Here is a 25,440-nt window from a genome sequence, read left to right on the forward strand (position 1 = left end):
CTTCCTGTTGATGCACTTGTAACTCTTACTAGTTTGTTGGGGTGCCTGCGGGAAATAGCGACAAACTCCTAGTACAATGTCTTGCTGACAACACCATCCTAGGGCCAACCGTGGAGTCAGAAGTAACATGAACTTAAGCTGAAAGGAACATTCCAAAAAAATGAGAAAACAGTGGAACGGCGTTTTAAAAGGACAAAGAGTGAAGAGGTAACATGTTGGACATGATCTAACAACTCACAACTGCAGTTATGAAATCTAGTACGGATCTAGTATGAAGTAGGGTGATCAAAGGGTGATAACACACCACAGAGAGTATGATGTGAGGTGGTGATGTTCAAAAAGGAAAGATGGTCGTATATTTTAATGTGTAGTTACCATTAAGTGACAGCTGCCTTTAGAATAAAAGGAACATATTGGCATTACCTTCTCTACTTGCTGTAATACCTTCCATGTAATCTATTTCTGGGACAGCAGGAGTGCGAGAGGTGTTGGCTATTCTTCAAGACTAAAACCTCCCAAGAATGTCTAAATCATAAACCTGACAAAAGCCTGTAACAGCTACTTATTTTCAGAGTAGTGAAGCCAAAGTGATTATATTGTTCTTGGGAGCAGACACTAAGTGATAAACACTGATGGCATGTAGAGACAAGACTGAAGATAATAAGTAGTAAGATGTAACTACAAGCCAGGTGATTTATGGGAATTTGCGAATGAGAGTTTTGTAAAATGTTTTTAGTTGGCTGAACCGTGAACATTTGAGCTTTGTGGTGTTGAATTTGCTTTGTCATGGTTTTTTTTTCTGCCTCATTCGTTATTACATTTTTTTATCAAATATCTCTGTGCCAGCTCACTGGCGCTATTATCTACATCTACATCACAATTCCTAATCTCCTGTCCAGGTACGCCCGAGTCTCTGGAGGAGAAGGAGCACCAACTCTCCACCATGATCGGTCAGCTGATCAATCTGCGGGAGCAGCTCCTCGCCGCCCACGATGAGCAGAAAAAGATGGCGGCCTCACAGCTGGAGAAGCAGAGACAACAGATGGAGCTGGCCAGGCAGCAGCAGGAGCAGGTAGGGATGGCTGCAGCATGTGTGCATGTGTTAGGGGGTACTGGCAAATTTAGTGTTATCTGAAATGGTAAAGAGAGAAATAATAATTAAAGCAGCTTTAAGTGCCTTGGTGAAAGTAGTTTTAGTTCCATATCTTAATGGTTTGTAATGTTTTTACTACGTTCCATCCAAAAATAAATAGGTCCAATGCAACAGTGCAGCAGTGCAGTCAGACAATCAGACAGGTTGAATAAATGGATAATCCCATTTTCAGCACTAGTTGTGGCTGGATAGCGTAGTAGTAAGACCCTCTATCTGGAAGACCAGGGCTTGAATCCTGGCTGTGGCCTTACTCCTTAGGCTAGAAATAGTGTGTAGTTCCACAATAAGTTCAACCCAAGCTTTGACGTTAAAAGTATTTTCAACAATATTTGCATATGTCTGTTTCTGTGTGTGATTTAAAAAGTCATAGAAAAAGTTACGGATGCTGAAGCTGATGTGTGATTTCAGGTGTCAGGCATAAAAAAGATAAGAAAAAATAGCGTGTGACAGAAAAAGAGAGAGAGAACTTAAGCAGAGAGGCGTTTAGGTGAGTCGCTCTTTGTTTTCGCTGTTTGTCGACACTTTACTGTAGGTCGGCATACGACAGGCTCTGTTTGGACAAGTCCACACCTCCTATCACAACACATTCCACCTTTCACAGCTTCACAAAGGAACCGGGAAGATGGAGAGAGTGAAAAGAAAGACAGATTCCAATATCAGCCAGTCATTTGGCTGTTTAGACTTGATAGGATAATGCCCTGCAGACAAACCCTGAGAAATCTGCCTTTAATGAAATATGACATGTGTGCAAATGGGGCGCCGCCTCCCATTCAGCAGCCTGTAATTACATTTCAGAATAAATATACTAAACGACTCCTCAAGAAAGAAAAAATAGAGGCAGCTATTTAACTTTTCGGGCTCGGAGTGGGTGGGATCAAACAGTTGATGTGTTACCCCTTTTAGCAATTTAACTTTAAGAGACTGACCGGTACAAGACACCCATCACTAGATGACACTCGAGCATTTAACATTTGACTTCAGATGTTGTTTATTAGACAATTCTACAGCAGAACAACAAGAAGAAGACATAACTTTGACTGCCCTTCTTATTGATCGGTGTGTGCTGGCTGATGTTGGTTGGCCTTGTAAACATGTCAATCTCACATAGTCGGGAACTTTTCATGCAGCATGTTGCATAAATTGACTAAATTACCCTTTACACTTGGCTGAGGCCCATTAAGTTAATAATCTGAGGTCAAACAGACATGTAACTCACAAATGCTGCACCTCCTGACTTTACTGTCGTGCTTCTGAGAATCTGACTTCATGGGCAGTTTTCAGCAGCACAGTTCAGGCTCTAGTTGCCAAACTTAGCTGTCCACTTCCCTTCTATACAATGAACCCCACCTCCTTCAAACCCGTGGAAGAAACATTGCACATTGTTGTCTTATTAGCTTTATAACATCCTTTTCTCTCCATTCCTTTTGTGTGCAGATCGCCAGACAACAGCAGCAGCTCCTGCAGCAGCAGCACAAGATCAACATTCTCCAACAACAGATCCAGGTTAGCAGGCAGATACACTTTCCAACACACACATACACACACACGCTACCTCCACTGCATGGATCATGTGTGATTGGAAAATTGCATTAAAATAAAGGCTATGACCTTATCTTTTAGATTTTCTTTTGTATGAAAAATATGACAGTTATATCATATTCAAACACAAAAGTGACCCAGTAATTGCTCTGGTTATACCTGGATCATTTACTGGTGCATTGATCTCTCAGTAATCAATATCTCTGCATCCTCCTACTCTTTCTCTGTAGTTGTCTATTTATCAACATGTGTTTGCGATCTTCACCCCAACATTCGTTCCTCTCGCTCTTTCTCTCTGTTTCAATGAGATGCATCATTTTGCCTTTGCATGATGCACATACATATTCTTCTCTGAGTTCTGCAGTTTCTTGTTTCTATTTACTCATTTCATAAATCAAGTCCAATTCAGTTACTATGATAATAAACATACATCTTTACTTTGATTTAAAAAAGAAGAAAACTTGATGTTTTATTTACGAACAATTCTCTTTTTTAAAAATCCAATTTCTTTTTCTTCTCTCATTCCTACATCTGTTTTAGTGAATCACCTGCTGGTCCAAGATTCATGATCCGTTCACTGTATATAAATACATACGCACCAAGAAATTACCACCAGCTGTGAGAGAAATGCTGGTAAATCTGTGTACAGTGGCTGGTAGCCATGTAGGAAGTTAGCCAGCTTGCATTTCATTGGTTTATTTTTTAAGTGGTTATATTGGTGCTAAATTAAATCATGTGAGATCATTTGAATCCAGTGAATAATCTGAATTCGCGATTGGCGCGATCTCATCCCATACCCTGTTAAATACCTCATCAGTCCTGAGCTTTGGATCTCCCTGTGCTCCGGAGGTGCAATGTAGTTAACAAGAGCTTGTTTTCTTTTTACAATCTTTTTTTTTTGTGTGTTTATTACAAGACCCCACCCCTGGACCTTAATAAAGCTCAGATCGGACTTCATTAGGCCTTTGAGCCCCAGGAGTGCGCAACACCATAAAAACCAGCTCCTACTTGGATCCTCTTCCACACTGTGAAGCATGGATACTGTGTCATGTTTGGCTTTAAGGATGAAGGGATATGCAGAATATAGTTGACATGTGAGCAGCATGTTATCGTATGAAGCTTCACAAGCATCTGCTGTAAATTCAGGTGAAATTTATACAACTGTATCTGTTGTTTCACACTTATTTTGGATTGAATTTTAATAGCTACAATTACTTCAATCTGTTGTTTAGTAAATGTGCAGAAATTAATCTGCAGTGAAAACCAAAACAAAGAATTAGTTTTCATTGAAAAGTTGCAAAATATTCTATGCATCACAGATGGGTGTGGGACAGCTTCTTATTATTGTTAAAACAATAGCATTTCTTGGCAAACAAGTCCAGCTTAGTAAGGAGCATATGGTCTATCTACTGTACAGAGGTTTAGAATTATTATGGCTAAGCTCCAGGGCTTAGTCACTGGGGTACGGGCTGTTTACGCTGTGTCGGATGTGTGTTGGCCTTAAACACACAGGCAGCGCAGCACCGGTCTGTTTCCACTTATCAAATCCAGACCTGAGCTCCTCTCAGGCCAATACTCAGAGGAGCTGACCAAATGCTACTGTTTCAGCTGAAAAGAATAGGCCTCAGTGTGGTAAAGCCACTTTTCAGGAATGCCGCTTGTTGTTCACATCTGAATTTGAAGCACTAAATGTTGTCCAGATGGAAGAAATATCAAAAAATGTGAGAAGGTTTATGCTAGAAAGGTGGAATAGTGGCAGCTCCCTGGTGTATTGGGGTATTCAGAGTACAAACAGTATTCAGTTTCTTGCATCATCATTGCAGATAAAGTAAATCAATCCTCACTGATTAATTAGAATTTATTTTGAAAGTGTATCCTAGTTTTATCTGCGTCTGATATATGAAGAGAGACAGTGAAGAGACAGTCGGGATCTTTTTGGGTCTCTTGTTGTTCTTTCTTTCCTTTGTGTCTGTGGATGGTATCAGTGTGTTTGTCAGCGAGTGTGATGCAGTGTTGAGGGGGGGGAGCATAGTTCAAAGTGACCCATGTTTCCTGTCATGTGGTTTTAAATGGTGCAGAGAGCCAGCGGGGGATGCTCACAGGTTAAAGAAACACTTCCGAAGGCCCCATTCTGATAGATATGGTTGCAGACACACAGAAATGACAGATATTTCTTGCAGAAAACAGACATGTGAATGTCGTCTTGCACACATGAATATACTTCCATATAAACAATATTATGGGCTAGTGATACAGCTATAGCCACAAGAAGACAGTTTACATTAGTGCATATAGACACATGTATATATATATATATATATATATATATATATATATACACACACACACAAAAAGCACACATGCATATGCACACATATACACATATATACACACACACACACCCACACACACACACAGTGGTTGTAGGCCCTTTGTGTGCAGTAGGCAGAGCAGCCCAGCCCAGCCTGGTGGCTGACAGGCATGTGTCTTTGTTAAGTCAGTTCCTATAATGGCTCTCATATGTGGCCCATTTCCTTCAGTCCCACAAAGGCACAGGCCCTAACCACACCGCCCGGGCCCTAGCTAACAGGCTAATTAATGACTGCAAAGCCACACTCCTCCTCCCTCTCTCTGTTCTTCATTTATAACTCCTCTGTCTCCTCCTTTGGCTGCCCTCCTCCTCTCTTCTCTTTGAGTTCTTGTCCCCTGAGTGTTGTTTTCTTATTGTTTTTATTTTTCAGTTCCATCTTTATTTTATTTTCTCGGTGCATCATGTCTGACGGAACATTTCACAATTACAGTACGCTACACCATGTAGAAACACAGTCCCTTCACTGTTTTTATTTTTTACATTGGAACTGTGACCAGCACTCATTGTCGGAGGTTTTCATACAGAACTGTGAGACAACGAAATGAGCTTCACATGTAGTCAAGAAAAGACAGTTTACTTGTGAGTGACGGTAGATTTAAAATGTTAAATATGTTGTAGATAAACTACTTTATCTTCCTCATATCTGCAAATTCTGCCTTTTGTCAGTGTTAGTTCAAATTCTAAGTGGAAACTTTTCTTTACTTGTCAGTAAAGTGTTGTAGTTAGGTGAGTTTCTGAATAGCAGGGGTTGCTACAGCTCTGTAAAGACTAACAGGCACAAATACAATAATCTACACACACACAAAAACACACGTGCACACACACACATACATAAGAACTAATGGAGCAGGCAAATGGCCGTTAGACAGGCAGCTCCTACGTCAGCACATACAGCTTTAGACACAATGACTCGGAAAGCCATGGAAGGCCCATAACATCGATTGGACTCACCAGCTATGGAGAATGGCTAACTCTTAAGTTTACAATGGCCTTCAGTCCGGTGTACCAACCAGTGTGTTAGCTTATAGAAAAATACTGTACGCATACAGTAATTCTGTGTTTAATTCTGTGGCTTGAATTCAAATTGCCTTTAGTGTCTTCATTGTGCTCGATGGGTGTATCAAGCAAAGTAATTATTTGACGGTATACTGTGTTTTTAAAGCTGCATCAAGCAAATTCTGACCAGCATGGGACAGAGACACTAAAACAAACTGAAAGAGGTCAGCACTGATACTATAACCCTAACAGTCACAGACAACACAAGCATCCCATTGATCTCAGGTGCTCAGATTCCTGTGTAAGTCCGATATTTAGTTGTGGTTTTGCCAAGTGTTGAGAAAGGTGTTTATTCAGTTATTTAATGTCTACCGCTCTCTCACTGCTGTTTTGTGCTAAGTAGGTAGAAGACTCAACTACAACAACTCAGTATCAGCATCACTTTTACATTATGATGAATCCCTGGATTCAACGCTAATGTCAAATATCATCACGTCGCTTAAACAACAAACAAACATTAATGATGAAATGTTTTTATTGTGTTGTTATAATTTATAACACAACACACTTCAGATTTCTGCTTCTTGATCTACTCCTTACTGTGTAGATTAGAATTCCTTAAGTCGGTTAATTTGAATTTTAACTGTAATAACAGAAAACTTTATAAGATCTGGTGATATTTGGACAATAATCACGTTGCAGCTGTGATGTTTCTCTTCAGAGATTACGCATCATTTAAAAACCGTTGCTCGCACAATCACGTTTTTGTCCTTGCAATTTTTGTAACTGGAATTTCACTTAGCACATTTTTTATTTTTTCATTTCAGCCTGGAAATAAAGAACAAGTGACTAGTGAATTGGCTGCGGAGGGTAACAAAGCCGAATTTACCTGTATGAATTTGCAGATTGTTAACTCAAGCGAAGTGAAGGACAAAATCAAGGGACGCACTCATTCACATCCACGTGTGCATACCTGCCAACTGCACAACCAGACGACTGCATTTCTTTCTTTCTCTCCCTCCTCCTCAAACACATCAACCTACAGACACACCGCATACGTACTCATTGCCCCCTAACCCCGCTGCCCATACACAAAAGGACCATTAATTCTGAGTGTGTGTCTGCGCGTGTACACATGTTTCTTGTGCCTAGGTGTGTATGCTGGTGTGTCTGGTGGGCAGTTAGAGGAAGGGGGCCTTGTGTTTTCTTAGGGGCTGAGCAGAGCTGGGCCCCTGCAGCACCACCTTCCCCAGTCCATTCATCCAGCGCCCCCCCCCCCCCCCCCCCCGCGGTAAAAGGAGATCTTTGTGTGTTTGCGCTAGTGAAGCAGTCCCAGTCAGACCCAGTGTTCCCAGAGGAATACAATGAATGGGAGCATTTTGTCCCACTCTATAATCTCCACCCCCCCACACTTCTCTCCTCTTCTTTTATTTTTATTATTTTTTTTCCAATCGGACATAGAGACCTGTTTTTCTTCTCTCTTCATTATCTTTTCTGCATGTCACAAGATGGCAGAGTGTGTGTGAGTGTGTGTGTCTATGGGAATGCCCCATTAGTACTCTAAACTTCCAGTCTGTGTGTATCTATGTGTGTGTGTGTGTGTGTGTGTGTGTGTGTGTGTGTGTGTGTGTGTTTGTGATGAGGGTCTCTCAGCTATCTGGCTTTTTAGCAGTGTGTTGTAAATAATCTCGTCTGGAGAGCTGATCGGGTGATTTAGCATGTAGCTGCATGTTTACTGAACAAAGCTAACAGTGGATAATACAGTCATGTGTGTGCACATACACGCACAATCTAATTTTAACCTAAAACTAAAACTCTTAAGCCTTGAACAGCTCTCTGATGAATTGTCGGCCAACCAAAAGGTCCAAAGCCTCATAATTTTCACAGTAAAGGGTTTTTACAAGACAATTACACTAAACAGATTTTCTTGTGACAACTTTTATTCATCACCTGCAGTAATTGTCAAAAATCAAATAATTTGATTCCACCAGAAACATAAGTGTAGAATATGAAAACACAAATACAGAACCAGTCCTGTCTTCAGTTATATTTATATGTTTGCTGTAAGTTTGCACACTGTAGCTGTGTATTAAAATAAAAAAAAATTAAAAATGTAGAAGAAAAAAGAACATTAAGACTAAAACAAAATGAAAAGAAGTTAAAACCTGGCTTTTAAATAAAATATGTTGTCACTGAGGTTTTCTAGAAGCTGTGGTTTTCACTTGTCATGACCAATAAATTACATTTTATCATTTTAACTGTGAGATGTCAAAGTGAAAACTAAGCCTAATACAAATTCTCAGTTACCAGATGTCTTTATTTAGCTGGAAACTTTTATAATCATAAATATGTATATTTAATATATGATACTAAAAGCTGGAATTAGCAAATGCTTTTTGTTTGCTAAAAGCTCAAATGACTGGTTATCAAAAGGTTGTCAGTTGACCTTCTATTGATCATCTTATTGATCCACTAATCATTTGATTGGCCTTCTGCAAACACACACTATATCTTGGACGACCCCCCACCCCCCACCCCTTCATTTAGCCATGCTCTTTGAACCTCCCCACCTCAAACCTTTTAAACCTCTCTCACATGCACGATAAAGATCCCAGAAGATGGTTATCTGATTCAACTAATTCAGCAACATAACAAATGCAGAGAACTGTAACCACACAATGAGCTGATAAAGTACATTTGGATTCTAGTGATGAACTGTCCCAGGAGGATGGTGGGAGGTGGGGAGTGTGATTGATGGATTGGAAGTAAAGGAGATAAATAGAGGTATGTGGAATTGAAAAGAGGGGGAAAGATGGTACTGTAACAGAATGTAGGAGGTATCAATGAGACAGAGAGAGAGGAGGAAGAGCAGAGAGTTGTAAAGTGTCAGGTTGAAATGACAAAACTACAAGATAAAATGACAAAAAAAAGGGTGGAGAAAGGAAAGGCGAGATACAGAGATACTGAGCGAGAGGATGAACCTCCACTGGTTTAAATGAGAAAATGTTCATAACATAAAACAACTAGAGAATGACAGGAAATTGGAGAACAAAGAACGAAGCAGGTATATCACTATAACTAATGTAAAAAGGTGGTAGCCTTGTAAATAAGGAAACACGTAATTGTTATTTGAATGTATAAGTGAATAGAAACAACCTCCAAAAACATTTCTTCTGTAAGCATAAAGCATGAAACACGACGAAAGTTAATAACAATTCAAGTTATTTTATGTTAGAAAATCTGAAACATCTCCTCAACCTTCAGACACGATGTAATGACTGAGGTGACAAAACAAGTAGAGGCCAAAGAAGAAGAAATCAGAAAGATGAGAAGATAAAACACGAGGGAGTCAGAGAAACAATTTAACAACAAGGAAAAATTAAAGAAATGAGAGAAAAGAGTGAGATTAAGGGAGGGAAGAGAGTCCGGTGGTTAAGACAGCCAGCCTTAATGGATTCCCGCAGGCTCATCTTTGATATGCTGCACTCAGTTCAAGCCCTCCGTGCCTTAACACAGTCAAACTCGCCGTTTTAAGAGTCTTTCAAGACGACATGAAAGGCAGCTATTAAACTCTCTGTTGTTTTAAAGGCGTTTTGTTTTGCATTTTCAAAAATATACCTCTTCGTTTGTTGTCTTGTCTGTTCTCTAACCCTGCTGATCAGTTAACTGTCATGATGAATGTGTTTTGTTTGGTTTACTGGAAATGAGCCTCCTCTTCATTTTTCTTGTGGTAGTAAAGTGTTGGACCAGATTTGTTTCTTTATCTCTTTACTTTTGCGTTTCACTTCATCTTGCCTGTTCTTTCAGTGCCGGTCTTCATTCTTTCCTGTCTTGTCCCTTTATTATTATTATCTTACCATCCCTTTCATTCTGTCTTCTTTTCTTTTTCCTACATTTCATCATTCAGTCGTTGCTTGAATGTCCCTCTGTAGAATTATTCCCTTTTATTCTTTCTTTTGTTGCATTTCCTTGGCTGTTTTTTTACTTTCCTTTTTACATTTTTTTCTTTTATTTTATTTCTTTGCACTCTTTTCTTTTGCCCTTTCTGTACTGTATATGTAACACTCTTTTTCTTTTCTTCCTTCACTACATTTTAAGTTCCTATTTTTTGCAGCTTATATAGTGCTGTACAGGTAGTTGTGTATTCATTAGGGTGTGTTTAGTCACCTTGTCCCTTTTTTGACATTTCATTTCTCTCTCTTTTGTCCCTCTCTCCTGTGTCTCAGGTCCAGGGTCACATGCCTCCTCTGATGATCCCAGTGTTTCCTCACGATCAGCGGTCCCTGGCAGCCGCCGCTGCTGCACAGCAAGGCTTTCTCTTCCCACCAGGCATGTCCTACAAGCCAGGTACACATCCACACAAACAACGTACACAATGAAAAAATGAAATAAAGATCACATAGTAGGAAATGTTAGGAAAGTATGTTTCTGGACACTCAAACATAAGCTCCATATGTTATGACAGTTTTTGTCAATTGAAAGGAAATAGTGGGCCTCTCCATTTCTTTTTCTCTCTCTTACACACATGGACAACAAACAATTACTGGGATGCAAGTTTTTGTTAATGAGGTGTGTCAGGTGAGGAATGTCCTGGAAATGAGCGGAGAGATTTACAAGCCCAGCTTGTTCGCGTCAGGAACAATACATTGGACACAGTGAGGACTGGAATGTCTCTTTTACGGCGTGTTGAAATCATGTCAATTGCACAACACATCTGCAACATGGAATTTCACACTTTCTCACACACACAAAATCACACACATGCACGAATTCCCAAGCATGTTCTCCTGGTCGTTGGCGACCCACCATTGTGGACTAGACAAATGACACGTATGTCCACAAACAACACAAAGGAAGTGCATGATTCCACGAGGATTGTGCACGAACAGGGACAACAAAACACTTGAACACACCAACAAACGCACTTCAAGTACACAGCCTTCTTATAACAAGCTCCTCGGCACCACCTGCTTTCTTCCTCTCTCCTCGCCCTTCACACATTCCTTTCTTCCATGAATTCCTCCAGGTGCTTGCCTGACGCCGCACAGCACTGCCCCTCTATACCTCATACACAATAATCATGCACATTGACTCCTATGAGACTGCACAGAGAGGCAGGAATGAAGAAAAGGATTAAAAAGCCATTATTGTGCACTCTCCTTTGGTCTGTTTTTTAACAAAAGGTTGGACATGGAAAGCCTTTTAGAGACAAACAGTAGGGGTTATACATGGTGCTTATATGAATTTATAAACGTATCCCAGTGAGCGAGCGCTGGACTTGAACTCTGCTCGCCCTGGCCTCAAGCACCCATATTTACTGACAATAAGCGTTATTAACCTTCGATAAAACACTTGTGACCCCTCATGTTTCATTTGGCATGAATAAAAACATGAGCAGAACAAGACAAAGAGCGAGACAGAGAAAAAGAGACAGACAGAGGCCGGATGAGGGTAAAGAGCAGGTTAATTCTTGTGCAGTTATCTGCCCCCACAGCTCTCTACAAAATGTGTTGTTATGGCTTTTCAACAGGTGAGAATTACCCCATGCAGTTCATTCCATCTACAATGGCAGCTGCAGCAGCATCTGGACTCAGTCCGCTACAACTACAGGTAAGGCAAAAACACCTGGTTGCTTAAAATTTAATTTAAATCAGCATAGTAGGTAAAAAAAACAAAGCCTTGTGCATGGCTAAATGCCACTGGGTGACTAGGAAGAGACTTTTTTATTGGGGTGAACCAGCTATTTAAATGAAATGGCACAAAGCCTGTGAGTAATTTCTTCTACCATAAAAGGATCAGACGTAGAGCAGAAGCTGTTAGTCAGTGAAGTGGTGAAAAGTGGGTGTGGATGTTGTGTGTGAATGAGATATGCTTCAGTTTCACAAGAATTCGATTCTCAACTAATTAAAATTAGAAACCTTGGAAATTAGATTTTTTTTAAATTTTGGATAGCATTTTTCATTTTTATCCATGATTAAGACACAAACTAGAGCATAACTCCCATCATCATGCTTTATCAAATGTACAGTGACAAGAAAAAGTATGTGAACCTTTCAGAAGTTCATGGTTTTCTGCATTAATTTGTCATAAAATGTAATCTGATCTTCATATAAGTCAGTATTACTATTAGTCAGAGTATTAGCAAATATAATGCGCCTAAAGTAATAACACAAAAACAATTCAGATTTTCTGTGTCTTTATTAATAACAACGATAAAAACTGCACAGTGCTAATGGAAAAAAAGCTAATTGGACAGAGCACATTGACACACATTGACACTCCACAGCAGTATTGGCAAAATGTTTTGTGGACTGATGAAACTAAGATTGAACTATTTGGAAAGAACACACAACTCTACATCTGGCAGAAAAAGGTCACTGCATATCATCATGAAAACATCATTCCAATCGTAAAGTATGGTGGAGGAAACATCATGATTTGGTCCTGATTTGCTGCATCAGGGCCTGGCCAACTTGCAGTGATGAAGGGAAGATGAATTCCCAAGTGTGTCAAAAATTCTTCAGGATAATGTGAAAATGTCTGTACACTTTTTATCGCCACTGTATACTGTTGTCATCACACAATTTAGCTGCTGGAGCCTGCATCAGAGCAAAGGCCAACAAAGCAAACTAAAGAAGTGCCTCTTCAGTATCTAAGATGATAACTCAAGTGAGTTTCACAAGCAAATAAACAACTGTGGCAGAAACAAAGTTAAAGAACAGAAACAGAAACAAAGACAAAACTATAAGAATGAGGAGCAGCAGGAGAGTGTAAACAACAGGCCAGAACCCAGAACAACTGTACACAAGAGGGAAGATAAATAGAAGAGACAGTGCAGATAAGGAACACTGGGAAACTAGAAGAAAGTGTAACCTGACCTGGGGTTCAAGTGTCAAAAAAAAGAGTAAAAACTCTGCAGTATTTTTATGAAATAAAAGACTTTCTAATGCTCCCTATCTGTTGCCGACTCAAAGAACACAACAGTGATTTCATCTATACTTTGTGCATGGAACCTTTTGTATTTCTCCTATGAGATCTGGTGGTCAAGGCTAAAACGAAACACTATAAATCTGAAGTCTTTCAGTAAAAAAAAAAAAAAAAAACATTTTATAAGAAGTGTTAGCCATCGTGTCTGTATGGTCTAATTAGCTGGTGTCACTGACACTAACTTCGAAAACTGAGAATCTAAGACAGGAATGCCACATTGACTGACAGAGGATCTGTCAAGAGAGCAGCTGCTCAGCAGAAACAGTACCACTAAGACAAAGAACGAAAAGTCATTTGTCTTCTTCCTTTTTTTATTTCCTGACTTTGCTTTTTTGTTCAACTAACCAAGATTCTCGCCTTCTCCATATTGTTGTAAATGTTCACAAATATTCCAAAGTGCCCATAAGAGTAAAGAGAAACACAAACACAGCCTTATCGCTTAATGAATTTTAATGTAGTTAACTTTTTCCAGTAAAACACCACGACACACTGGTTACAGATGAAACTCTATAGGCCGACTTTAAGATGCTAGCCTGCTTATCTGCTGTCTGTCAGCCGTGTCAGACAAAAGCTGTTATGATGAGAAGCGGAGGAATTCCGCCCCACCAGCACAACACCTGGCCCAGGCAATTCATCAAATATTTTATTTCTGCTTGACACCTGCGGTTGGAGAATAGTTCTTATCCATAATGGTTATCATAGAACATATTTGCAAGTGAAACAAAAAAAAAAAGAAGAAAAGAAAAATTAAATCTAAAGGCAGTTTGGGAGTTCACAGCACGACCCTGACACCCCTCCTGCTGTACCCACTGTCAGAGGGAAGAACAAAAGCCCTCAAAAGCTTTTTCACGGGCAAACAATATTGCTTCATCATGTCAGTCATTACCATTGCGTGGCTTTTGGATGTTATAAGAATCCTTATCACAGTTTATTCAATTTGTATTGTGGTTTTCGCTTATTGAAGCCCTCATTAGCCACTATTGACTTAGCAAAGCGTCGTGCTGCGCTGAGGAGACTGGAGCCTCGGCGCAGCCTATCCCCACTCCTGGCTTTGAAATGATCAAAAGAGCCGTACGGTGAGTGAGAGGTAAGAGGATGAATGATGTCAGAGATGCAACCTCATTCACATTTAAACACCGAGACATGGAGAATGAGACGCCGAGAGGAACCTGAATGAAAGAGGAAGCTTCTCATCCCGGCGTCGGCTGAAATTGAGTAAGAGACTTGGAAAAGGAGCAAGACAGACAGCATGGGGAAGTGTTTATGAGAGATGAGATAAGAAGGGCGATTATCTGTGGAATTTTTGTGAGACGCAGGCTTTGGCTTCCAGCACATGTTTGGACATTGTTTTGACAACAATGCCTACGCCAAAAGCAATCATGATGAGATTTATGAGTTGTTACTGTTATGTATCCTCATCTCAAAAATTTGCCATTAGCGCTCTTTGTACTATGGTGCAGTGGCGCTTAAAGCAACAAATAGATGGTACAGAATTTAGATGGGATGGACACAATAAAAACACCTGCTCCCCTGTTCAGCATCCTTTCAGTAATTACTTAGTGAAGCTGGGGGTTTAGCTTCTCGAAGTGAACCAACGTGCCACCTTAGTTTGCATGTTTTTGCCTTGCATGTGCTGCATCTACAGGGTTTCCCTCATGACATTTGTAGTGACTGAACCATTTTTCTTAACTTTTCTCAACTGGAAAAACTGTAAAATTTTCCCAACACTGGATCCTATTGATTTGATTATGAAGTGATACATCAGTGACAGCTGAGCTCAGCCTCAGTTCCTGACACCTTTACTGTAGTGTGTTACATAACTATGATGATTACCTATCAAATCTTTATTCCCACCTTTGGCCTCATATGCTGCAGGAAACCCTGAACTGATGATCCTTCTATAGCAAACATAAGGCTGCAAAGTAGAACAGAAACTTGTATTTCTCTACATCCTGCACTATCTGAAGCCCCTTGGCCTGCATGTAGCCACCGTGGTTACGCTGTAGTGCCACAGCGGCTCTCTCTCTCTTTCTCAACTCTGGCTCTGCTGTCTTTATGGGCTCTGCCTTTGGGAGGTGAGGGACAATGACAGCTTTAAAAACGGGTTTTCTCTTTTTGTTTCCCGGAGCTTCTTTAACACTTCTGCTACTACTTCTGCTAATGTCTTGTTGTCATGTTGGTGATGTGTGAACTAAGGCCATTTTACTTCTGCTTTGACCTTTATTTAACGTGGTAGAGATCCTGTTGAGGTTACAACTTCCTTTTTTTAAAGGGGGATCTTGATGAAAAGTGACAAGATGGTGTCAAACAGAACCCAACGTGCATTATAAACTGTGGTAGCTGTATGGTTTTATTTATATAGTCCTTAATCGCAATTCGAAACAAATTGTATTTTTTCTTCATTGGCCGTTGAACAAATGAGCCTTGTGAGTCAGCCAACTGAGATTTAAACAAGACACTTCTGTGAAGTATCTTGAAATGTCTTGACATAGTAGTCCAGTGTACACACTGAGATCTTATCTGGTTTGAAGTGTTTTTCAGTTGTTAGTCTCAGTTACGCTTCACTTGACAATGGCCTTAAGTCTGATGTGTGAAACCGTGTATTAGCCGATTAAAAAGTGCTACAAAAATAAACCGTGTTAGTTCTACGTTAGCAGTCTCCTCGGCTCCATACTGCAGTCAAGTACACAACAGCTGGCATCAAACACTTTCAATGCCAGATCTGTGCTCAGTACAGGATGGACAGATGTTGTTGCCAGACTTCTCCAGATGTTTCAAAGTTAAGCCCTGTAGGACTTTTCAGACAGCTGTCTGGCACTGATGGTCAAGTTGGCATAAACTGGCTTACAGAAAAAAATATGTTTTCAGGTAGTGGTGATTAACCTGTATAAGCTACATTTCTCAGACTCATAGAGCAGAAGATCAAAAAGTTTCAGAAGGTAGCAGCGAGAATACAGAAGATCATTTCCTTTTTCCGTGTATTAATCAATTCAAGATTCTAATCACATTTTTTGGTATTTGGCTAAAGCTGCTCCATTGGCCTGACACATGATGGCCTGACCTAACAATTTTGATAGAACAAATGTCGTGCCATCGGCGTGGGAACTTAATCTGGCCAATTGTTTCCAGAGCCTCGGAGTAGACCCCTTCACAAATAGTGGATTCCAGCTGAAGAAAGGCTCCCTTTGTGTGTGGCTAATGCGAGGGAAATACAGTTGCTTAGCAGACATTCTTGCCCAAATCATAAGATCTCTTGCTGTCTGTCTCTATGTTCAGCCGATTTCTTTTTCTGTGTCTAAGACAGAGAGACAAAGGTAAGGAACAGATTTTTGTGCCCCACAGTCAAAGTTTCTGCCCTCGCTGCCAACACTCATGGCCACAATGACTTTTGTTGTCATAAAATGAAGTCAGTGATTGGGAAGCAGTCAGATTTGTACTTAAAAAGTAGCTTTGGTAGCGTTGGCTCCATGAAAGAGGACTGGAAGTGAGATAATGGTTGTCTTTATGCAGTCTGCCTCTCTGTATATCTCTCTTTCACAGTCTTGGACACAGCCAACCCTCCCAGTGCAATATTTAGCTCCCATCCTCTGTGTGGGCCAGCTCAGTGGCAGTCGATCCATTTCACCCTCTTCCTCCCCCTCTTCCTTTTGCAAACCTGCTGAAAAAGACAAAACCTCATTTGTTTTGTGCACTCCTGAGATCGATAGCAGCTCGACACTAAAAGAGGCCAGCTAGAGGGATTCTCCACTCCGTCCTAAGGGGACAGGCTGGTCTGAGCACAGCAAAGGCTGTTGGCAGGTTACAATACATTGGTTCATACAGTGCTGTCCACACCTAGACCACAACATAATCTTCTTTCTTTTTTAAGGATTAAAGAGGAGGCAAAGGCCATTTCAAAATGACTCACCAAATATTTGGATTTTAGTCAAATTAGCACAAATGTTCTAAGTCTAGTCAGATAGACTGACAGCTGAGGCATGGTTGGAGGACTGCTTTGTCAATTTGTAATTTAGAAAATTGCGGCATTGTCTTCCCTTGGGAGTTGACTGAATGGCGAGAGCTCTACTTGGGGTTGTTTACGCTGCACATTAGCATCCTTAGTCAACAATCAATCTTCGAGTGTCTTTAAAAAACACAGAGGAAAAATAAGATAAAAGCTCAAATTTTCATCCTGTTGTTTGTTCGATAGTTTTCTCTTTTTATTTACAACGGCTGATGGAAGTGCTCTGAACAGCAACGCGTGGGTGTGTTTGCACAAAATACCCTGTGTGTGTATGTGTGTCTTTGTGTGTGTGTGAGGCGTGGGTGTGGGATCGTAACTGTGTGTTTTACCTCAAAGACTCGTGCGTCTGCCCCAGCCACTGCTCCCCTCAGAGCTGTAAGAATATCAGCCATCACCAGAAGTAACTCCGTGGTTGGCTTGATTGACACGAGAGGCCTCACCACCAGCCATTCAAGGCACATTCTTATGGGGATCTCATATCGCCAGGGGTTGGCCCGAGCACTCCCGGTGCCTTCCAAGGAAAATAAGCGGCGTGACATCAGGGCTTTGTTTCAACGGTGAGGCCCCTTCTGTTTGTGTTTAACATCACTCCGAGAGAAGTGGAAAGAAGGCCAGCCAATTTCTCTGGCCCCGACTGCTGTGCCTGGCGTTTCGGCAGTGAAGCGACGGTGGTCTTGTGTGTCTGCACCACAACACTCTCTCTTTTTCTATTACACCGACTTTGCTTTCGGATCTCTCGTCCCTGGAGGCTTTGCAGTTTTGACTACAGGGAAATGAGATCCAACAACAACAGGGATCGTTAGGGCTGAGGGGGTGGGGGGGGACAAAGTAAAAACACAGAGAGGGGAGAAAACTGAGAGACAGAAGAGAAGTGGAGAGGGCGATTAAAAGAGGAGAAGACAAAAGAAAGAAAGAAATGTAGAAGGACGTGGAGAGTACTGATGAGGTGAGAGCAACACAAAATGAGAGGAAAGTAGGAAAGCAGAAAAAAAGAAAGAGAGGAGGGAGTTTTTAGTGAAGGCCAGCCATGTCTGGGTGGTTTTCCTGAGGACAGGCTCTTTGATACTCCAGCACTCACACTCCAATGCTTTTAGACAGGGGTTGACAGTGGTTTCAGGCAGCGGTTTGTCTGGCCAGCTAGCTTTGATTTAAAAGACCCTGGACTGTGGGCCGAATATTTGACTCTTTGATTTTTGTTAAGTACCTTGGATGGAAAATCTGTAGTTTTTTTTGTTTTTTTGCTACATTAAATGTATTCATCTAACCCTGAAGGCAGATGGCTTCTACTTTCCAGGTCTTTTATTTCAAGAGTTTTTTTTTTTTTCAAATTTTATTTTAAAGTTTATTTTAATTGATTCAAATACATAGGATGTAATAGCAATAATTTAATAATTATTAATGTCCACTTTTGTTTGTGTTTTGTAAGTGTGTTTGCGACTTGTGAAGTATTGTTTGCCGTCCTAATTTGGTTTGTTTTGTTTTTAGTTTGACTATTACCATTTCAACATTTACCTGAAGCCAAGACTTTAAAATAAGTCAGAATGATATAAAAGGACCATGTGTCTTTTTTTCATGGTAGTTTTTTTGTTAGCATTACTGAGCCACACAGTGGAAAAGGTTTATTTCTTCACCTGCTGTACACTCTCACACTCTCATAGTTGTGGAGAATTCTGCAATAGATATAACATTTGGTCAATAATCAATATTAAATTTAAAGCGTATTCAAAGGTTTCTCTAGCTACTGTCTGGATTCATTTCTGAATGCAGATCGCTATACAATCTGCTCTTGCATCTGTTGAAAATATAACTGTCAGAGAGGGGTTGTAGACAATTTAGAATAAAAATGTTTTGCTGGAACGCCTCCACGATAACAAATCTTCCATTTGTGTGTGATACTACTGCCAAACCCAGATCTAGGTGTATGTGTGCACAAGCACATCTGTTTCCAAAAGAGTTCTGTGTGTTTGACTCAGTCACACACCCATCAAACCTCAGAAGATGTGAGCAATACAAGGGAGAGGATACGGCAAAAAACACACAACAGGATCAAGGGTGTGGGGGAGCAAAGAAGAAGGAAAGAGGGAGAATAAAAGAGTAAATCCGCTGTCTAGCTGCTGGCGAGCAATGTTAATAGCCGGTTTTGCTGGTTTCTTCTTTTTTTGCAGCAGCTGTATGCCGCCCAGCTGGCAAGCAAGATGGCTCCCCTCCCGCAAGCTCCTAACTCCTCTGGTCCTCTTTCCCCATCCGCCCTGAAGAGTGAGAAGCGAGCATGCAGTCCTGTCACTCAGATTAAGGTGAGTCCATTGTTGCAGAAGATTTTATATGAAATCTTATAATGATTCAGCAGGATATGCAAGAGCCAGGTGAACACATCTGGGACTGATGAGGACTCCAGGAGATGATGAATGTGGGATATTGACAGGTTGCAGGTCGACACATATAGATTTTAGTGTCACAGATTTACCTAACCTGCATGACATGGGTAGAAGGAAGAAAACCCACACAGGCAAGAGGAGAACAATTAAAATACACATAGAAAGGATCCAGCAGGTTGACACATTTGGACCCTGTAATGCCACGTATAAGGGGTTATGGATAGGAAAAAACATATATCTCTACGGTGCATGAAGATACAACATAATAGGGCAAAGGAAAGATATGAATGATAGAAAAACACACAAGACTAATAATGATGATGATCAGTGCTAGTAAAAGTGAGAGGGTGGAAATCTGGAAGTTGTTGAAATAACAATCTGCATATGGCCTGTACTCTTCCCTGTCAATTAGAAACAGCTTATTTAAAAGTCACACACTAATACACACACACACACACACACACACACACACACACACACAAACTGACACTGGCGCTGGCTGCTGTTTGGCAAGAGCCCAGACCCCTTCACTGGAGAGAGCGTACGCCTCATCTTTACTCGGCGACGAGGCAGTAATGGAAGCCGTGTGTGTGTGGGGCACAGCTGCAACCGGCGTCACAATAGACCGGCGTCAGAGCTCACCGCACTCAAACAGTAGTGTGGTGCCTTCCAAAATCCCCACCCTGTGCTAGACCCTGCACATGCTCAGCCCCCCCCCCACCCTCCACACACTTTGGCATGCCACCCGCAAGCTAACTCCTTCCCCCCACCAAGTCCGTCCTAAACTCCTTCCCTCCTCAACACTTCCCTCAGCTGAAACTCCCGATTAGATCCACATTCATTGAGTGTTTACAGCTTCAGTCAGGCTGTGCTGATGTTCTGGAGTTTACTTCTTTTCCAGGAATTCCTCATGTGGATCAATTTGGTCATTGACTTTGGATTAAAAATAGAGGAACTGCACAAACAAAGGTGCCATTGTTATTTAAGGTTTTTATTCATTTCCACTTTTGTCACTGCCACCCTGTCAGAGAGTTGTTGTGGAATTCATTTAATAAAGAGTAAAAACCTGAACAGTCGATGGAAGTGCCGCTAAAGTGATCAGCAGGTGTTACACTTTCAATGGGCATCAATTTTTATGGCAGAAACACACACACACACACACACACACACACACACACACACACACACACACACACACACACACACTCATCTGCCAAATCATGATGATGACAAAAGAAGTAAATAACGTTGATTGGCCTGTAAGAATATCAAAGTCTGAGATATAACCAATGCCAAACAATTTGGCACAGTTTCATAAAACTCCATTATGTTTGTTCTGGTAATAGGAAGAAGGATCCACACAGCCATTGAATCTCTCAGCAAGACCCAAGACAGCTGAGCCTCTTCACTCCCCGGCATCTCCAACACAGAGTTTGTTCCCTGGAAACAAGACCAGCCCTACAGGCATGGGCAAAGGCCGCATCCCCAGCCCCATCCCCAACATGGGCAGGAACACCTCTCTGGGTGGGTAACAAACATATACATGCACTTTAACACCAGTGTTTCCTTTAGCACTGGCTCGGCAGGATGGGCCACCCAGCCCAGCAGCACGGGTACACTGGCTGAAAGAAGTACATTAGCATTGGCATTACTGACATGTTCAATAAGAATCACAAGGTCTTAATGCTGCTTCAACAAGCCAAGAAAAAAATTCTGAGGGGAAACACTGACGCACTCTACACACACATGCAGTCACACACAGGCAAGCACTCATACACTTTCATACACCACTGTATTGTTCACATCTGTACTGTACATTAACCCAGAGCAAACACGTCCTCGCTCCAGCGTAAAACTGTTCTTCCCATTAACAGGAAAAACAAAAACATCACCCAAACACCTCCCTCCTTCGCACCACACACAGACAAAACCAAGCAGCCATGCGCCTGATAGACTGCAGACACCTCAACCCCACGAGGAGACCTGTGTGTGTGTGTTTGTGTTTTACAGGAGTCCAAAGCCCTGTATTTAGCCTCAATGAAAACCCCAGCAGCGGAAGCAGTGAAACCCAGCACACGTTATTTGGTTTTTAAGAGCTTCCTCACATCATTGTCTGCCCGCGCTAGACCTTTTATGCCCCTACCTCTGCTATCTGTTATTAAGGCCAATCTAAACCCTCTCATTATATCCCCCCAGAAAACAATTTCACCAGCTCCTCTGGAGTGGCTTTGAGGATGTGACACTTGTGTTCCCTGCAAAGTTATTTTTTACCCATTTTAACGGCCACCCAAGCATACAGTGCTTCGAACAGTACTTATCTGCTAATTAAATGAGGAGGGCAACGGAAACTTTGCATCCTTTTATTTACTTTTTTTCTTATTCATCAAATGTGCATCAGCTTCAAAAGTGTGTTGCACATAAACAAGGGGGAGGAGATTCTGTCGCGTTTAGATGCAAGTGGGCTGGAAAACAACTTGAGCAACATTCTACTTTGCGATAAGAGACACAGAAGGAAAAATCCTATTTTTATACAGATGTTTAAATGTTATTATATCAGGAATTTGTATGCAGCCATTGTGCATTTTTTGTTTTGGACACTTGTGCTTTGTTTTCAGAGCTCGATAGTGTTTATAAAGGAGAATGGAATCACACAAGAGCACCAAATTGGCTACGTAAAGAGTCTGTCTCGTTTGTTAAAGCAGTTGCACAGAGGTTCTGCAGACTTGGAGCATAACAGTAGAGCTCAAATTGTTTACTATATTGTGCCATGAACGGTACTTTTACTATTGGTCACCTTTTACCGTAACATCAAACATTTCCCTCTGTTCTTTTGTCTAGTTTGTTGTTGAGATTTCCCAGAAAAGAGTGATGTCAAATAGTCAAATAGACCATTCAGAAATTAACAAATTTGTATCAGGTGACATATGAGGTTGTTGCCAAGCTATTGAAAATCCAAGTCTAATTGAAACATGTCTGTCCTGTCCTCCCATTACAGACATCCTGTCGAGTCTCAACTCCACAGCGCTGTTTGGGGACCAGGATGCGGTGATGAAGGCCATCCAAGAAGCCAGGAGCATGAGGGAGCAGATCCAGAGGGAGCAGCTCCACCAGCAGCAGCAGCAGCAGTCAGGACACCAGAGTCTGGAGGCCAAACTGTCTGCACTCAGCAGCATGAGCCTCAACAATGGCAACAAGGTCAGAGGCACAAACGTACTCAGACTTTCCTGACAAGGTCTATAGGAGCAGAGAATAGAAAGAGAGGAACGAAATGCTGTACCTTTGTACCTTTCCCTTTACTACTTCACATACATGATATAGTTTAATTTATTTTTTAGGAAATTAATAAGATCTTAAAAATACAATGCATATGAATAAAAAATCTTTGACCTGAATCAAGTAAAGCTTTAAAAAATCTTTTAATAATTTTATTGCAAATTTAGCATAAAAGTACTTTAACTTTTAATATTTAAGTACATGTTGCTAATAATGCTTGTACGTTTACATAGCTGCACAGGAATCACACTGAAACCTTTAGGCTGTCCTGCCAGTGCAGGTTTCAATTTCAAAATAAAAGTACACAAAGAGATGAGATAAACAGAAATACTCACAGAAAAAAAACACAAACTATGGTATAAGATATGAAAACTGTTATAAAAATGATTTGTTTTTATGCACCTATTTGGCAGTACTCTTCTTCTACATATTTTTTTATATAAGGACACCTACAAATGCATGAGTTCTGCTTATATTTTTACAAGCAGAACTCGGTTTTAGTTTTGTATCATTACTTTTCCTTCAGTAAAAGATGTGGCCACTTCATCTACAGCTGCCAACAACAATAAGAGCATGTAGAACAACATGGAGGAGGGAAGGAAGGGATCTATATAACATTCAGATCCATTTAACTCCTTGCTCCAGTGTCACATTTTCTCCAGTACTGTATTTCCCTGGCCGGTTGTTCAAGGTTTCTTCTCAGCACGTGCATTAGTCTGAGGAATATTCATGGATGATGTTTGGTGTTGTTTGGCTCGGGCTGTAGCTCCTAAGAACTTGTCTTTTCTCCTCTCATCTCCATGGCCACCCAGAAGCCCACAGCTTTGAAGAGGGAGCAGCTGGGCCAATGACAAGTGATGGTTTTGGCGTGTGAGTGTGTGTTTGTGTGCCTGCATTGACTGAGACTGAGTGGGTGTTTTTTTGGAAACAAGATGATTTTAACGTTGATGTGTATGTATCCGTGTGTGTGCGTGCATCAGTGTGTACGTATAATGGAGTCCAGCTCTCCACTTGCCCTCGAGGGGGGATCCTGGCCTTAGGGTTTTGGCCCAATTAACGGGCTTCTCTTCAGTAAGGGACCCCCCCTGCTCATATCTCCCCCTTGGGCTCAAGGAGACAGCGCCTTTGTACCAGGATCTCATATCCAGAGGGAAATCCATATTCCAAAACATCTTCAATCAGTCTGATCAGCCGATAACACTTTTCAGGGACCATATATTCAGAAGAACGGAGAGCATGATTAGACCGGCTCTCCTGTGCAATTGATCTCATGTTGCTTGCAAGGATGAGGAGAAGGAGGAGGAAAGGAACTCATGAATATTTTAGGGGTGGAGACTTTGAACCCACCAACCCCAAGTAGGTCATGATTGGTGCGCTCTGAGGATGGGCTGTTTTGAATTTTTTGGACTTGTTTGCCTTGCATCTTCAGGAGGAAAACATCCAAAATCTGGCAAAATATATCTCTGCTGTAGTTATCCCCGCTCCCAAGTTGATTTTTTTTTTTTATAATTAAGTAATTATACTAGTAAACACTAAGAAACTCATAAATATAAATGATAAAAAAGCCGGTGCTAATAAATAGTTTATAAAGATATAATGTGAGTTGTCTGCTGTAGGTCCAGTGAATAATTCCACCAATATTCCTAAATAAGTGCATAAAAGAGCTTTTTGGACCACTTTGAAATGACCACAGATTAAGGTGAGTGTATTGCAGGGAGCTTCCCGAGCTCTATATTTTCCAAGTTTATAAGAACAAAACCAAAGCAATGCACTAATTTGGTTTATAGCGCCATGCCTCCTAATAAAAAGCTCATTTGGAAAGTCTCAAAGTAATTGTTTCCGGTTTGAGGACGACAGCAGGCCTTGGTGTTTGTTGTCAGTTTGTTATTCGTTACCTAACAACAGCAAGTCAAAGACTCTTTCTCTTAGCTTCAAATACATCATTTTTTCTTTGGGATGGAGAAGTTTTTTGTGTGTTTTTTTTTTTTTCTAAAGCGCTCAAAGGCTTTGCTCTGTCTTAAACAATTCATGGATGGAACTTGCTGGATACTGAGAGTGTGACTCACCAGTTCCACCTCGGGAGGCAGCAAGCGCAGCACTCTTTCTTTACCTTGGATTTGTGTGTTGTTTTCTGTTCATCAAATACATTTGCTGCTCAAATCCTCTCCTTTGAAACTTTAAAGCATTTGCCAGCTTTTTTCATTTTATGACATTGTACTAAGACAGCACATTCTGCCTCTTCGGAGGGAAGGAAACAACTGCTGTGAATGGTATCTCAGTGTAATGATCTATTTATTGCCTACGCTGATTTGACTCAAAGAGGAGTCGCTGCTGTGACGTCCGAGTGTGTGTTTGTGTTTATCCCGCTTTCTGTTTGTGTATTTTTGTCCCAGTGCATTCGTTTCAAACATAGGCGACATAGACATCTCCTTAAGAGCTGAAAGCGATCGCAGGCTCCTTTGTGTATGTGTGTGTGTGTGTGTGTGTGTGTGTGTGTGTGTGTGTGTGTGTGTGTGTGTGTGTGTGTGTGTGTGCGCGTTGGCCATGTTAATGTCATTATAGCTGGTGTACAGACGAGAGGCCTGGCCAGTTAGTGGCATTGTTGAGTATCACCTTACGCTTACGTTGCTTCCAGCTGGCCTGTGGCTGCCAAATCTCACTGAAATAGCCACTGTGTATTACTGTGTGTTTGTGCATGTGTGTGTGTGTGTATATAAAACTGCATGCATTTTTTTTTTCAACC

General features: G+C 41.1%; 1 protein-coding gene across 3 annotated transcripts in view; it reads left to right on the plus strand.

Moving 5' to 3' along the window:
* The window catches only part of LOC113166145 (transcription factor SOX-6-like), an 88,162-nt gene that overhangs the window by 53,634 nt on the left and 9,088 nt on the right, over positions 1 to 25,440 (plus strand). For all 3 annotated transcript variants that reach the window (XM_026366109.1, XM_026366111.1, XM_026366110.1), the window contains 7 exons: positions 900 to 1,072; positions 2,588 to 2,656; positions 10,286 to 10,406; positions 11,590 to 11,669; positions 19,215 to 19,343; positions 20,771 to 20,948; positions 22,420 to 22,619. In XM_026366109.1, the coding sequence (XP_026221894.1) occupies positions 900 to 1,072; positions 2,588 to 2,656; positions 10,286 to 10,406; positions 11,590 to 11,669; positions 19,215 to 19,343; positions 20,771 to 20,948; positions 22,420 to 22,619 (950 nt within the window). The remainder of the gene's footprint in view (positions 1 to 899; positions 1,073 to 2,587; positions 2,657 to 10,285; positions 10,407 to 11,589; positions 11,670 to 19,214; positions 19,344 to 20,770; positions 20,949 to 22,419; positions 22,620 to 25,440) is intronic.

The sequence above is a fragment of the Anabas testudineus genome, chromosome 6 (assembly GCF_900324465.2).
Source record: "Anabas testudineus chromosome 6, fAnaTes1.2, whole genome shotgun sequence".
NCBI classification, from domain to species: Eukaryota; Metazoa; Chordata; class Actinopteri; order Anabantiformes; family Anabantidae; genus Anabas; species Anabas testudineus.